Here is a 12179-nt window from a genome sequence, read left to right as displayed (position 1 = left end):
TCCAACCCGGAGCTCAGAGCTCCTCGTCTCCTGTCATGAGATTTTCTAGAGCCTGAGAACAGAGCTGAACAGAGCAGAAGTTTAGCTTTCACTCATACCACTTGAATTACATTACGTTTAAAGGTTGCCCAATGATACCATCAATAAAGTAAAGATTTAAAGGTACTGGTACTTGGTATTGTAGTTTTTTATACGATACCCAGCCTTATAGTCAAAATACTGCTGTTTTTAACATAGCATGGCGTGGAAGCAAAGTATATTTAGCTTGCGGTGTTGTTTTGGCGTAAACACGTAGTTTTATGTAGAAGAACCAGGTGCAAAAGTATATAAAGTGTAAAAATAACCATCGGAGCTACCCAAACTAATTTTTAAAATGTGGAACATCTGCAGGTTCAAACTTAATACATAGGTTGTGGTTTTGTTTTCTGTAATTACAAATTTCTAAAAATATTCCTGAGTATAATTTACATGTTTATTCAAAAATACTGTTAGGCAGTCTCAGCTGTGCAATAAAAGCGTTCACAGTGGCAGACAAAGCTGTTCCCTGCTTTGTTAAACAATGTTAAGATTTAGAAAATGGGCTCCACCTGTATGCAGTATTACACTTAATGACTTCCAAATGATTTGAGACCGATAAAATGCAAAAGGAAAGTAATTAAACCATTATTTCCCTCTGCTAAACTTTCGATCCTGCAATATTGATTTGTACTACGTGCAGCTGAAAGCAGCGGGAGGTTAGCAGATAAAGTTAGACATGCTGGTGTGGTTTGTTCACAAGAGGACACTGTAACACTTCACAAACACATGCTCTGTTCCTCTCTCTTCCCATCATGTCGTCCATTCATTCTTTATTTCTGTCACCCGAACAGGGTCAATGTGAATAATTGAGCCTTTTTACAATGAAATATTGACAATAAAAGAGTGTGTCATATGCATTTAAGTGGCCTTCCTGCCTCTTGTGATGTCATGGTGTTATGAATCATGCATGACACTGAAAGAATGTTTTTTTTTCTGCCATGATTAGCAGCAAGAACCACTACTACTGCGTGCCAGTCCCATAGGAAGGGCTTTATTTTACCACTTAAGTGCACACATTTATGCTGTTTTTTAATAACTGTTGTTGACTGATTTGTCTGGAAACATGTCCTGAACTTTGGAGTAACTGATAAAGAAAATAAATCTGGCGTGTGACCACACTGATGAAGGATGAAACACTAAGATTGGGAAGTCATCAGAAACATGAGCTACTTCCTGTCAAAGCTATTTAGAGCGGTGCAAATGAATGCCTGCAAATGTGTTAGTGTCTGTCACTATAATATTATTTACACTCATACACCATTGCTCACATCACTTGGTGCTGACACAGATGGTTTACTAGATCACACTTCTTTTTTAACTCTGTTGTTCTTGCTCTTACGTCCAGGGAATACATTTTTGAACTCTTGTCCTGGCATGAAGAGCTCCTATAAACATCCTCACTCCAGTCATGTTGGGACCCACAAACCTCCACAACACATTTTGGGTCCTGGCTCTATGAACTTTAGTGAATTTAAACCCTTTCTCTTTGTCTTTTCTCTACAGATTATCGCCCACCTCCTATGATGCCTCCTAACAGAGGAGGCGGAGGGGGAGGAGGTCCAATTGGTGGTGGTTCCTCCTCCTCATCTACCAGCCGCACCACCACCACCCGTTCTCCTCCGTACTACACCACCCCGCGGCCTCTCCTCACCACCTCCCCTGGTCAGCGCTATCGAACCACCACCATGGTCCGCCAGCCCATCCTGATTCCTGCTGGTGGCTCGTCATCTGATACCAACCAGATTCCCGACACCAACCAGAAAGCTGTAGGACGTTACCCGCCAGCGCAGGCTCCTCCAGCAGCTCCGCAGCCTCCTGCCCTGCCTCCTCAAGACTTCTGCAGTCCGAGGGTGACAGCCGACATATCATGGCCCCGTACACAGCAAGGCCAGACAGCCAAGCAGCCCTGTCCTGTAGGGACGCTGGGTAAGGAAGCTGAATGAGTGGGTGGACAGCAAAATATACAGAGGGACTGGCACAGTAGGACCAGTGAGTGGTTGGTTAGTGGTTGGTGTGGGAAAGCTTTGTCCAGTGCAGTGTGCCTTGCTATGTGTTATTATTATTTTGTGTCTACAAGGTCTTCTTTGCAAAACTGTCTAAAACTGTAAACATGTTAGAGGTGTTTCATCGGAAAAATTTTAAAACCATTTTCCCAAGTAAATGTATTAATACTGCACTGGCCCATCTTAAGTCCTTCCTAATCCACATACAGATCTTAAAATCTGTATGAAGGTAATTTAGAGTTTTTCTTTACATTATACATGTTATAGAATAGATGCTTAAAAAAAACCCTTACCTTGTAATCGACTATATCTCCAGTAATATAGTCAATATAATCAAGTCAATAGACAGTATTTATAGAACACATTGAAAAACAATGAATGTTTAACAAAGTGCATTATAGAGAACATAAAATGTTTGTACAGTTTTGAGTTCATTTTAATTTAAATTGTCCCAGTGTGTTTTAAATTCCTCTGTAAGGTCCTTTGGTTATAATTTGTTGTTGGCATATAAATATATTGCCTTGACTGGACTACATTTAATTAAATACAGTCAAAACACACAATTAAATGATTAAAACAAATCATGAATAATTAAATGATGAAAATAAATAATAAATGATATCAGAGGAATACACACACACACAAATGTGTGATTATGTGTGATTACAAGATGCAAAAGTGGCAGTGCATAGGGAAGTGAGGGATAAACTTTTCTGCAGCAATGGAAAATTCTTCATCACTCTCTGATTTTGACAGTGATTGTGAGGTGGAGAAGGGTAAGATGTAATGGGACTGAAGGTGGGATAGAGGCTGTATAAATTTGATTTATATGTAAGATTCCCTCTGAAAACGTAGTTGAGTAGTAGAGTAAATTCCCACAACACACATGCAACACACTTCCTTAGAAGGAATACTCCTATTGTAATCAATTACCTCACATGACAAAGATGACTCTCCTATCCTCAAACTACCGTCCACACACACACGTACACACATATACTGCTGAGTAAACCCCAGGCACCTCAAGAGTCTTCGTGTCTCCTGGTGAATGTCAGCGCTGTCTTACCCTGTTTGTTTTGCTTGTCTTGCAGGCGTGGCCACATACGTGTGCGTGGCCCACTTGGGCTACTGGGATCCCCAAGGTCCTGACCTCAGCAACTGCACGTCGCCCTGGGTCAACCACATCATGCAGAAAGTAAGTCTGAATACTTCTGCTGGCCTTGGTAATTCCCACTGAGCCCTGGTTTAAGGCTATGTGTTATGGATATAGTCCTGGAGCAGTTTCTCACGCATGAATACGCACTGACCATGGGGGAGATTTAGGCCATGTATCCTTCTTCATCTGTTAACCCTAACTAGCATTTATGATCTGAGAGATTATATATAGCTGTAGGGGAATGGAAATGTCCATTAAGGTCATCCTCTCACACTTTACTTATCATTATAGACGAACAGACATCAGGCTAGGCTAATTTGCATGGAATGCATTGTGTTTGGATCTTCAAGATACTTTTATTAATAATGATAAGTTTATTTGTAAACAATCTTGTAAGAGCAACATCAAAAAGGGCTTCACAAAAACCAAAAAAGCAAATAACAATAGACATTAAACATTAAAAGCAGACAACCAACTAAAAAGAAAAATCAACAGAACAGATTAAACAATAGCAAGTCTAAACAGATGGATCGTGAGCTGTTGCGTCAACAGTGTCCACAGATCCCAAGTTCAAAGGGGGAGAGTTCCAAAGTGTAGCAGCTACAACCTCAAAAGCACAGTGCTCTTTTGTCTTGAGCCTCGAGTGAGGACGTGATTACAAGAATCCTGACCTGGATTCTGAAACTGATGGGAAGCCAGAGTACAGACATCAGGATTGGTTTCATCGGCATGAGACCTTTTGGAGGACTTGGTCAGAAGCTTGGCAGCAGCATTTTTGGACTACTTGTAAGCAGTTTACGGATTTTATGCCAAGGCAGGTGAAAATGGAGTTGCAGTAATCAAGCCGGGACAAAATAAATGCATGTACAATCACCTCCACAGAACAGAAGAGAATAAATAAGGAGAAAAGTGCATTACAGCAATCAATGTAAGATGAGATGAAGGCATGCATGATTTCTAGTTCAGCTGTTGAAACTACAGATCTCAATTTACCAATGTTTCTTAAATGGAAAAAAACAAGATATGGTTAGCTGTTTGGTGCCAAATGACGTTTATTGATCAAATATTACCCCTGAATTAAGCAGACTGGCGTGGACAGTTGATGACAAAGGCCCTATATTTTGTGAGGCCATGTGGGCTACTTTTTCTGGAACAAAAACCAGAACCTCTGTCTTATCAGTATTGTGCCGCAAGTAGTTTTCTACCGTCCTGTCAAGGAGCCTAGATAACCTAAAAACCCCACTGCATTTAAATGAAAAGTGTAGCTGGATGTCATCTGCAGAAAAATGATATGTGATATCAAATCTGCTTATGATCTGCCCCAGGGGTGGCTAGTACAAAGAGAAAAGAAGGGGTCCCATGACCAAGCCCTGTGGGACACCACAAGGCAGTGTAGAGGAGTCAGATACAAAGTGAGATAAGGTGAAAACCAGTCTAATGCTATACGTGATTTGCCCACCCAGTCACGTGATCTCTTGATCAGGATATGATGTGATATGATGATGTCCACTGTGTTGAATGCAGAATGGGGGTCTAACCACCTTTTGAATAACTTCATCTGGAGCAGAAATAAAAACTTCTGTTTTTATCAATGTTAACCTGCAGAAAATTATCATTCTTCTTTTTAAGTTGAGGCATTTCAATAGAAGAGCGAGTTTCAAGAATTCAAGGATTCAACATATTAAAGGATTCAGCGGCTTTATTGTCATATGCAGAAATAAACAAGTCCTCAATGCCATGAAATTCTTTATACCTGGTGCTGTTAGTTCTTTTTATTTACAAATGAACAAAAATACTTGAACATAAGTTTAATAAATAAATAAAGAAGAAATGATAAGAACATGATAACTGAGATAGACAAGTTGATAAACAACTGTGCTAAAATAGTAAAATGGTATAAAGGTCTGTGCAGTATAAAGCAGTATAAATCAGCAGTGCATTAAGGGAACATTCTGAGGTTTAAACAAATGTATAATAATATTAATTGTAAGAGATACCTTTAAAATGACATAATAACTGCTCAAGAGGGAGCAAGTGCAAAGCTAACAGCAACGGGCCCAGTACAGAACCTTAGGGAACACCACAGAACAGAGATCTAATACATGAGGCATAAATATGAACTTTGACTGAGAAGGCTCCATCTGACTGTTAGGATGAGAACCAGACCAAAGCTGACCCAGAGATACCAACCCACCCCCTGAGCCATCATCCAAAATACACTGGTCCATAGCATCATAAGTGCTGGAATGTGCTGCCCCTGTTATCACAACTTCCCACGATATAAATTTATGGCTTTGTGCCTGTTCTCACAAGAGCCACAAGGCAGTAAGGGTTTTCTTTATAAGACAAAACAAGGAAAAAATAATGCCTGTGAAATCAGTATTGCAGCAGAGCTGCTTTCTGTAAAGTATTTTTAAATGTTTTTATGGTAACAGATATAAGGTGCTGAAAAAACACTTCAAATAACCTAATCACTCCTGTCCTCTTTATACTCCTTCATCCCCTCCTTGTTCTTGTCTTGCTCATCTCCATTCCTCCACATATACTTCTCTCACTCCATCTGTCCTTTACCTCTCTGCCCTTCCTCTCATGTCCTCTCATTTTTCCATCTGTCTTTTGCTGTACTCGTCTCTCTCGCTGTCCTCCTCTTCACGCCCTCGCTAACTTTCTCTCCTCTTCCTAACTTTGCCTTCACTTCTCACCTCATCTGACTTTCTTTTTTTTTTTTTCCCTTCCATCCATCTCTCTAATTCTTTCACTTTATCCCTCTCTACACCCCGTCACCCTGTTTGGCTCCCAGCTCCGTTCGGGCGAGACAGCGGCAATCGTGGCCAGGGAGCTGGCAGAGCAGACCAAAGGGCTTCTGCGTCCTGGCGATGTGCCATCCACGGTGCGGGCCATGGCCCAACTGGTTGAACTGCTGGACGTCCAGCTGAGGAACCTCACCCCCGGAGGCAAGGACAGCGCTGCCCGCAGCCTCACCAAGGTAATGCAGCCTGGGACATGCAGGTTGATATATGTGAGTGATTGAGTGTGATAAATGATTTTCTCGCAGGCTCTGGCATTGGGCAAGGATGCAACGTAAATGACAGAAAATTAAGAGAAAGAGGGATGAGGGAGAGAAAAGGGAACAGACAGAGGGACTCTTTCAAGTTAACAGTAAGATGAATAGTGTCAGAGGTTAGTGTTTTTGTCTTACGCCCATTCTTTAGGGGTTAGAAAAGTCTCTGCGTGCAGAGTTTGATGAAGAACTATACATAACACTATAGAATTCAAGATGATAAATAGCTGCTTTTAGGCATTATTTTATCCTCTTCTGTGTGTGTGTGTCTCTGTAACAAGTTTTGTGCAACATTATGGGTGATAGATAACTGCTTTTAGTCTTTGGCAGGGTTCCTCAACTCTGCTCTGTTCAGGACTGAAATTTAATAAAACTCTGTCTTGGCCTGGGAGTTATTCTCATTAAAACATGCAGTACTTGAGATGAAAACAGAATAGGGACACGTTTTACGTCATAGCCCATTGTTTAATGAACTTCAGCCTTTGAGCTGAAGATGCTGTTGACAAGCAGGCCTGAGTGCTCACTTCAGGATTACATTAATGGAAACTCGATCCTGAGTATGCAAAGGATCTGTTTTACTACTCCGGTAGACAAGGAAAGAATTTAGTTCTGTACTTTGTTCATGAAGGCATTCAATTAAAGTGAGTTAAATCACTGGGGAAAGGCTGACTGGCTGGCCTGGCTAGCTAATTGACTGACTAACTGACGGGATGGTGGACTGTTCCTTGATTGGCTCTGCTGAGGTCAACAGTGATAGGTGGAGTTTAGCAGCCAGATTGACAGCTGGTGCCACCTCTGATACAATCACCTTTTCAGCTTAAGGTTCACTGTGAAAAAACAAACAAACACATAAAACAGAACAAAACAAAAACTATTCGTTTTAACTTAAAAAAGTTAGTGTCTGGGCTGACTTGTCTTGTCTTGTCTAATTAACAAATAGCAAGTTTTAGCATTCATCAAGAGATTATCAAGACACTTTTAACTCTCAAACAATGCAGGCTAATGTGCTCATCATTTATCATTTTTCATTAGAAATTTAGTGAGTTGATTGAACTCTGTACAATACATTCATTCAGCTCATTATTTCAAGTCAAAAGACTTCAAGTCAGAAGAACTCATAAAAATAAAATACTTGAAATTTAAAATGTAATTAACTTACACATATGCAACAAACATAAAAATGTGTCCACTTACATGAAGTGAAAGCTATTACAAGGAACGTTTCTATTTTATTGATTTTAGAGGCCTCTCTGGTCACAAGCAGTCGTGTTTCCACTGCCATAACCAAAAAATATAACGTCAAAAATAAATTTATCTAAATGAAAATCAATTCTTTTGAGGTGGGTGACATGCTACTCATTGTAACTTAAGATGAGAAAATGTAATCACAGACTTGTTTCATCTGGTTTCAAGAAGAATCTGACCTTGTACCAGGTATAAAAAATAACTTTATATCAATGGCCGACCTTGTTGCGGATGGTCTTGTTTGCTTATATAGGTCATATAGACTTAAATTGATATTGTTTCATAACCAATTAAGTGAGTAACCGCTTGTAGTAGCCTCAGTGAGAAAAGATTAGTTGATTCCTCTAAATTCCTGCATGTTTTTTTATGGTGTTCTGAGTCACTGGATCAGCTTTACCCCCCCCCCCCCTCCATTTCTGCCTCTTTTTATCTCACTATTCCACTCTTTACATCTCCTGTGCTCCCTCGCTAAGTAATTCAGTAACACATGTGAAGTGAATACATACTGAAGCATGTGTAAGTGGAATCAATTAATCTGTGTTTTGCTGTTGACCAAATGGCCTGTTAAAGGTTGAATTTGTAGAAAAAAGTCCTCGACAGAAGAGGAAACGCATTCCTCCTGATTTCAATAATGGCCCAATTATATATACCTAATTGAGTAATATGCCGGCTTATTATGCTAATTTTTGTTAGGAAATCGAATATGACCAATCACGCACGAGTGGCAGAGTAATTAATGCCATCAATTCACTTGACGGTAGAGGCAGAGAATGGGTAGAAAAGGGAATGGAGGAACAGAGGAAATTATGAACAACAATCTGCAAGAGAAAGGGAACAGTAGACAGTTATGGGAGAAGGAATAAAAATATATGCGAGTGAGGGGAATAACAATATATTTCAGCCACCAAAGTCTTTTTGTGCAATGTTAATGATGTGGGTGTGACTGCCTTTGTGCACTTGAGTGTGTACGTGTGTGTGTGTGTGTGTGTGTGTGTGTGTGTGTGTGTGTGTGTGATTGAGAGGTGTTATATCGCTAACAGCTGAATTGTTTGAATTTGCAGCTTCAGAAGAGAGAAAGGTCCTGCAGGTTTTTCACACAGGTATTTCCGCTTCCTGGTATCGTTGATTGCTGTGCCACACCATAATCCCACATGTTTTTTCCTATTTTTTTTTCTTCACACTCAGCATGTAATTTGCAAAGCAAGCGTATGTGTGCGTGTGTGATCACACATTATAATGCTCTACGTAGAATTCTAATTCTATGCTGCAGCAGTTGTCTTATGATTTGCATCCCAACCCTTTGAGGAGGGTGTTCATTTAAAGCCACTGGAAAACCAAATCAAATCCTCATAATATGCAATAATAACTATGTGATTCAGGGTCTTGTGTACATATTAGTAAGTGTCTAAAAAGTATTAGAAATTGGTTTTAAACCAAATTCAAAATATTTTATTTTTTGTATACTCCCTGACATTGGGTTTGAAGTGGGAGTGATTATTTATGACAGAAATTACGCAATTGATTCCGTGAAGCAGTCGTAAAAAAATCAGCATCATTTGTCCCACTCAAACGGGTGCAACAAAACCTCTCTGCTCCCACTTATCTGCCTTTTTGACTCTGAGCCAACTCAACAACAGTGCACTGAAGCAGTTGTATTGCTTCAGACTCCTATGACATAAACATTTCACGGATCTATACTAACATGTTAATGCAACTGCTGTGAACAGGGTCAGTAACAAAAGATATTTTAGCCACTTAAAACAAGGCCCATGTGAAAATCAATATCAGTTTAAGTGTGCACTATATTCATAATAGTTTCACTAATTTACCTTTCTGTCAGACAGTCTTTTCCAACAGGGCGAACATTTTTACTATTTCAAGCCAAATTTCCAGAGGCTTCAATGTGTCTGTTCTGGCCCTGAACTACAGTGTGCATCAGAGTCACTGGTAACCATCCACTGGTGTCTGCTAACAAAGTTTTAGTCTCCTCAAAGGGTTCACTGACATTCTTTTGTTTTCAATTTATTTTCTTTTTTGCATTCAGAATCAATGGTACTGATAAGAGGCCATGATCAATATCAATAATAGCTCATCTATTTTGCAGTTCTGTCTGCAGAATTGTAAACAGGCCTGCCTGGAACCAAAAGACTCGCTATTCATCTCCATTCAATGAAATGTCCTCTCTGCCACCCTATCAGAGAGAAAGAAATGAGTATGATGGATATTCTGTTGCACATTGCTTGGTCATGGCCTTAGCGCCTTAAAAATAATACCGCTTGTGTTTGTGGCTCAGTATTAATTTATTTTTTGTCCTTGTTGGTTTGCTTGTAATGATGTTAGTTTGTGTTGATGCCACGGGGCTCACCCCGTGAAGAGAAAATCTAACTTCACTTAGGAGTGTTTCTGGTCAGCTAAAAATCACAATTCAGAACATCAAAGGGCCCCACCTTCCTCATCCATGTGCTGTAGATAGACTGCAGAGTCTCTCTTTTTCTCTCTCTGCATCCTCCGACACACATACACACCCTTGATGGGCTAGCTCTTTTTCTCCTGATGCAGGCTTTTTTCCACTCTCCCCCCTGAAAAGTCTTAACGTCAGCACCAGTCAGCAATGTCACATCATAGAACATGGCTTAGGACTATATGCAAGCTGACACACACACACACTCAACACACGCATGCATGCACACCACAAATATATAAATATATTTTCAACAATGATCTTATGCCATCACATCAGGGCAGTCATGCACTTTGATGTGTCTGCTTTATCCAATAAATGCTGAAAAGATTGCAAATACTGTTTTTAAAATCAAAATTAGCACTTATATGCAGTTTTTCTTTTTTTAAACACTGATAAAACTTCAAAAAATAGGGGATTGACCCTTTTCCTGTTGCCGGTAGACAACTGTTTTTTGTTTCTCTTGTGTGTGTGCTGGAAGGCCAAGACTCAACTCATGTCTGTGCCTCAGAGCAGAGAGAAAGATGTGTTCAGAGTGCCTGTGTATTCAGCTCTCAGTATTTCTGTAGCTTCTAACTGAATCTCTGTGATTTGTTGTTTAGTTTCTTCCTTGTGTCGTACTTTCGGGTTATCTGCCTTATTTTGCTATTTCAATCTGCTCTCAGCTGGATGAGAGTTTTGTTAAGTTGCTGCTGATGAAAACAAACATTTCCTGATTTTGCTGCTCTATAATGAAAACTTTTAGATAACAGTATAACTAGAGACTTTTATTGTGAAGTATTTAAAGTCATCAGTAAGTAATCTTCAAGCAGTCAATATAAGCAACAAGGGACAAAAATTAGCATGTCCACCTGATTGTTTACATCACAGCCAATCAGAGACAGAGATGATAAATACCTTCGACTAATGCAGAGTCATTTGACCCGGGTATGAATGCTGATTGCACCCTTTCCCACTGAAGACAGAAGCCAGATGTTAGTGCGTTTTTGTCCAACATAAAAGGGGCATTAGTTACATGTTGAAATCAAAATGTTCCACCACACACCTTGGTTACTGCAGGGGGCTGGGAGTGATCGATTATATAATTAGCCTTAGTAATGTGAAACAAAATTATACCAACAGTCCCTTACTCCGCCAGATAGAAATGTGCGTGATTAGGGATGTGGTGTGGTGCTGCCCTCTCCTCGTTAATTATCTACAGCACTAATTGCCAAGTGAGGAGAGTGGGCAGGAGGTTTGGGTTCTTAATAGAGACAAAAAATAATTGAATTCTCTCTCTCCCTCTCTCCTCTCTCACACTTCATCTCTCCTCCTTTCTCACTTCGTTTGGGGAACTGGGGACTCGTTTCATGTATACTAAATTGGCAATTTATTCATGATGAAGTTGGTGGTGTGGAGAGGCTTTGATGCTGTAGGATGGATTGATGGAGGGAGGTAGAGTCTGCAAGGTAGATGCAGAAAGAGAGAGGCGGGGAGGCAGGGAGGGAGGGATCAGAAATTAAACAGAAAGAGAGACAAGATTCACAGAAACAGAAATGGAATGTGAGAGAAATAGAAAACAATAAAGGGGGCAGTGAGGAGACAGTGATGCTCAATGACAATGTCTAATTTGCCCTCTATTTATGGATGGCGGGTCAGAGCGCGGCATGCTGTGAATTTAAAGCCTGATTTAGCTGCAAACTCATCCTGTCAGGGAAGACAAACTCCAACAACAACTGACAGATAAGCCTGCTCCTCTGATGAAAACATTTTCAAAACATGCACTTTCTCAGAGCTCAGCCAAGCGAGTAAGAAGAAAAAAAAAAATTCCTCCACCCTCACCCCTTTTCCATATTTCTAACATCCCAACTCCATCATTTTACAAAGTATGTCCTCCTGTGCATGAGTGTACACATATAGTACTGTACATCCATGCGCATGTGCCCGTGCGTGTGCCCGTGTTCCCCTTGTGTAGCTGCAAGTAGTAGAACAGCCCAGCTCTAGTCTGTCTTGCCGCTGCTGTTTACGCTGGATTACCCCAACGCTTCAAAGCATTTCACTTCTGCCCCATTTACTGGTGCGTGCATGAGTGTGTGTGCATGCACACTGCGTGTACGTGCGCGTTCCTACCCTGTAATACATATTCACACACATGCGCGCGCGCGCACACACACAAACGACACCCTTATCTGTCTC

General features: G+C 40.5%; 1 protein-coding gene across 8 annotated transcripts in view; it reads left to right on the top strand.

The window, feature by feature from the left end:
- Positions 1 to 12179, top strand: part of adgrl3.1 (adhesion G protein-coupled receptor L3.1) — a 168201-nt gene that overhangs the window by 104403 nt on the left and 51619 nt on the right. For 6 of the 8 annotated variants that reach the window (XM_084715465.1, XM_084715468.1, XM_084715463.1 and 3 more), the window contains exons 8-11: positions 1582 to 2004; positions 3173 to 3276; positions 6038 to 6223; positions 8605 to 8643. In XM_084715465.1, coding sequence (XP_084571591.1) covers positions 1582 to 2004; positions 3173 to 3276; positions 6038 to 6223; positions 8605 to 8643 — 752 coding nt within the window. The remainder of the gene's footprint in view (positions 1 to 1581; positions 2005 to 3172; positions 3277 to 6037; positions 6224 to 8604; positions 8644 to 12179) is intronic. The other 2 variants (XM_084715469.1, XM_084715462.1) reach the window with 1 other exon arrangement.

This window comes from Lutjanus erythropterus, chromosome 3, assembly GCF_056507025.1.
Source record: "Lutjanus erythropterus isolate fLutEry1 chromosome 3, fLutEry1.hap2, whole genome shotgun sequence".
Classification (NCBI taxonomy): Eukaryota; Metazoa; Chordata; class Actinopteri; order Lutjaniformes; family Lutjanidae; genus Lutjanus; species Lutjanus erythropterus.
This window is presented reverse-complemented; position numbering and strand designations above follow the sequence as displayed.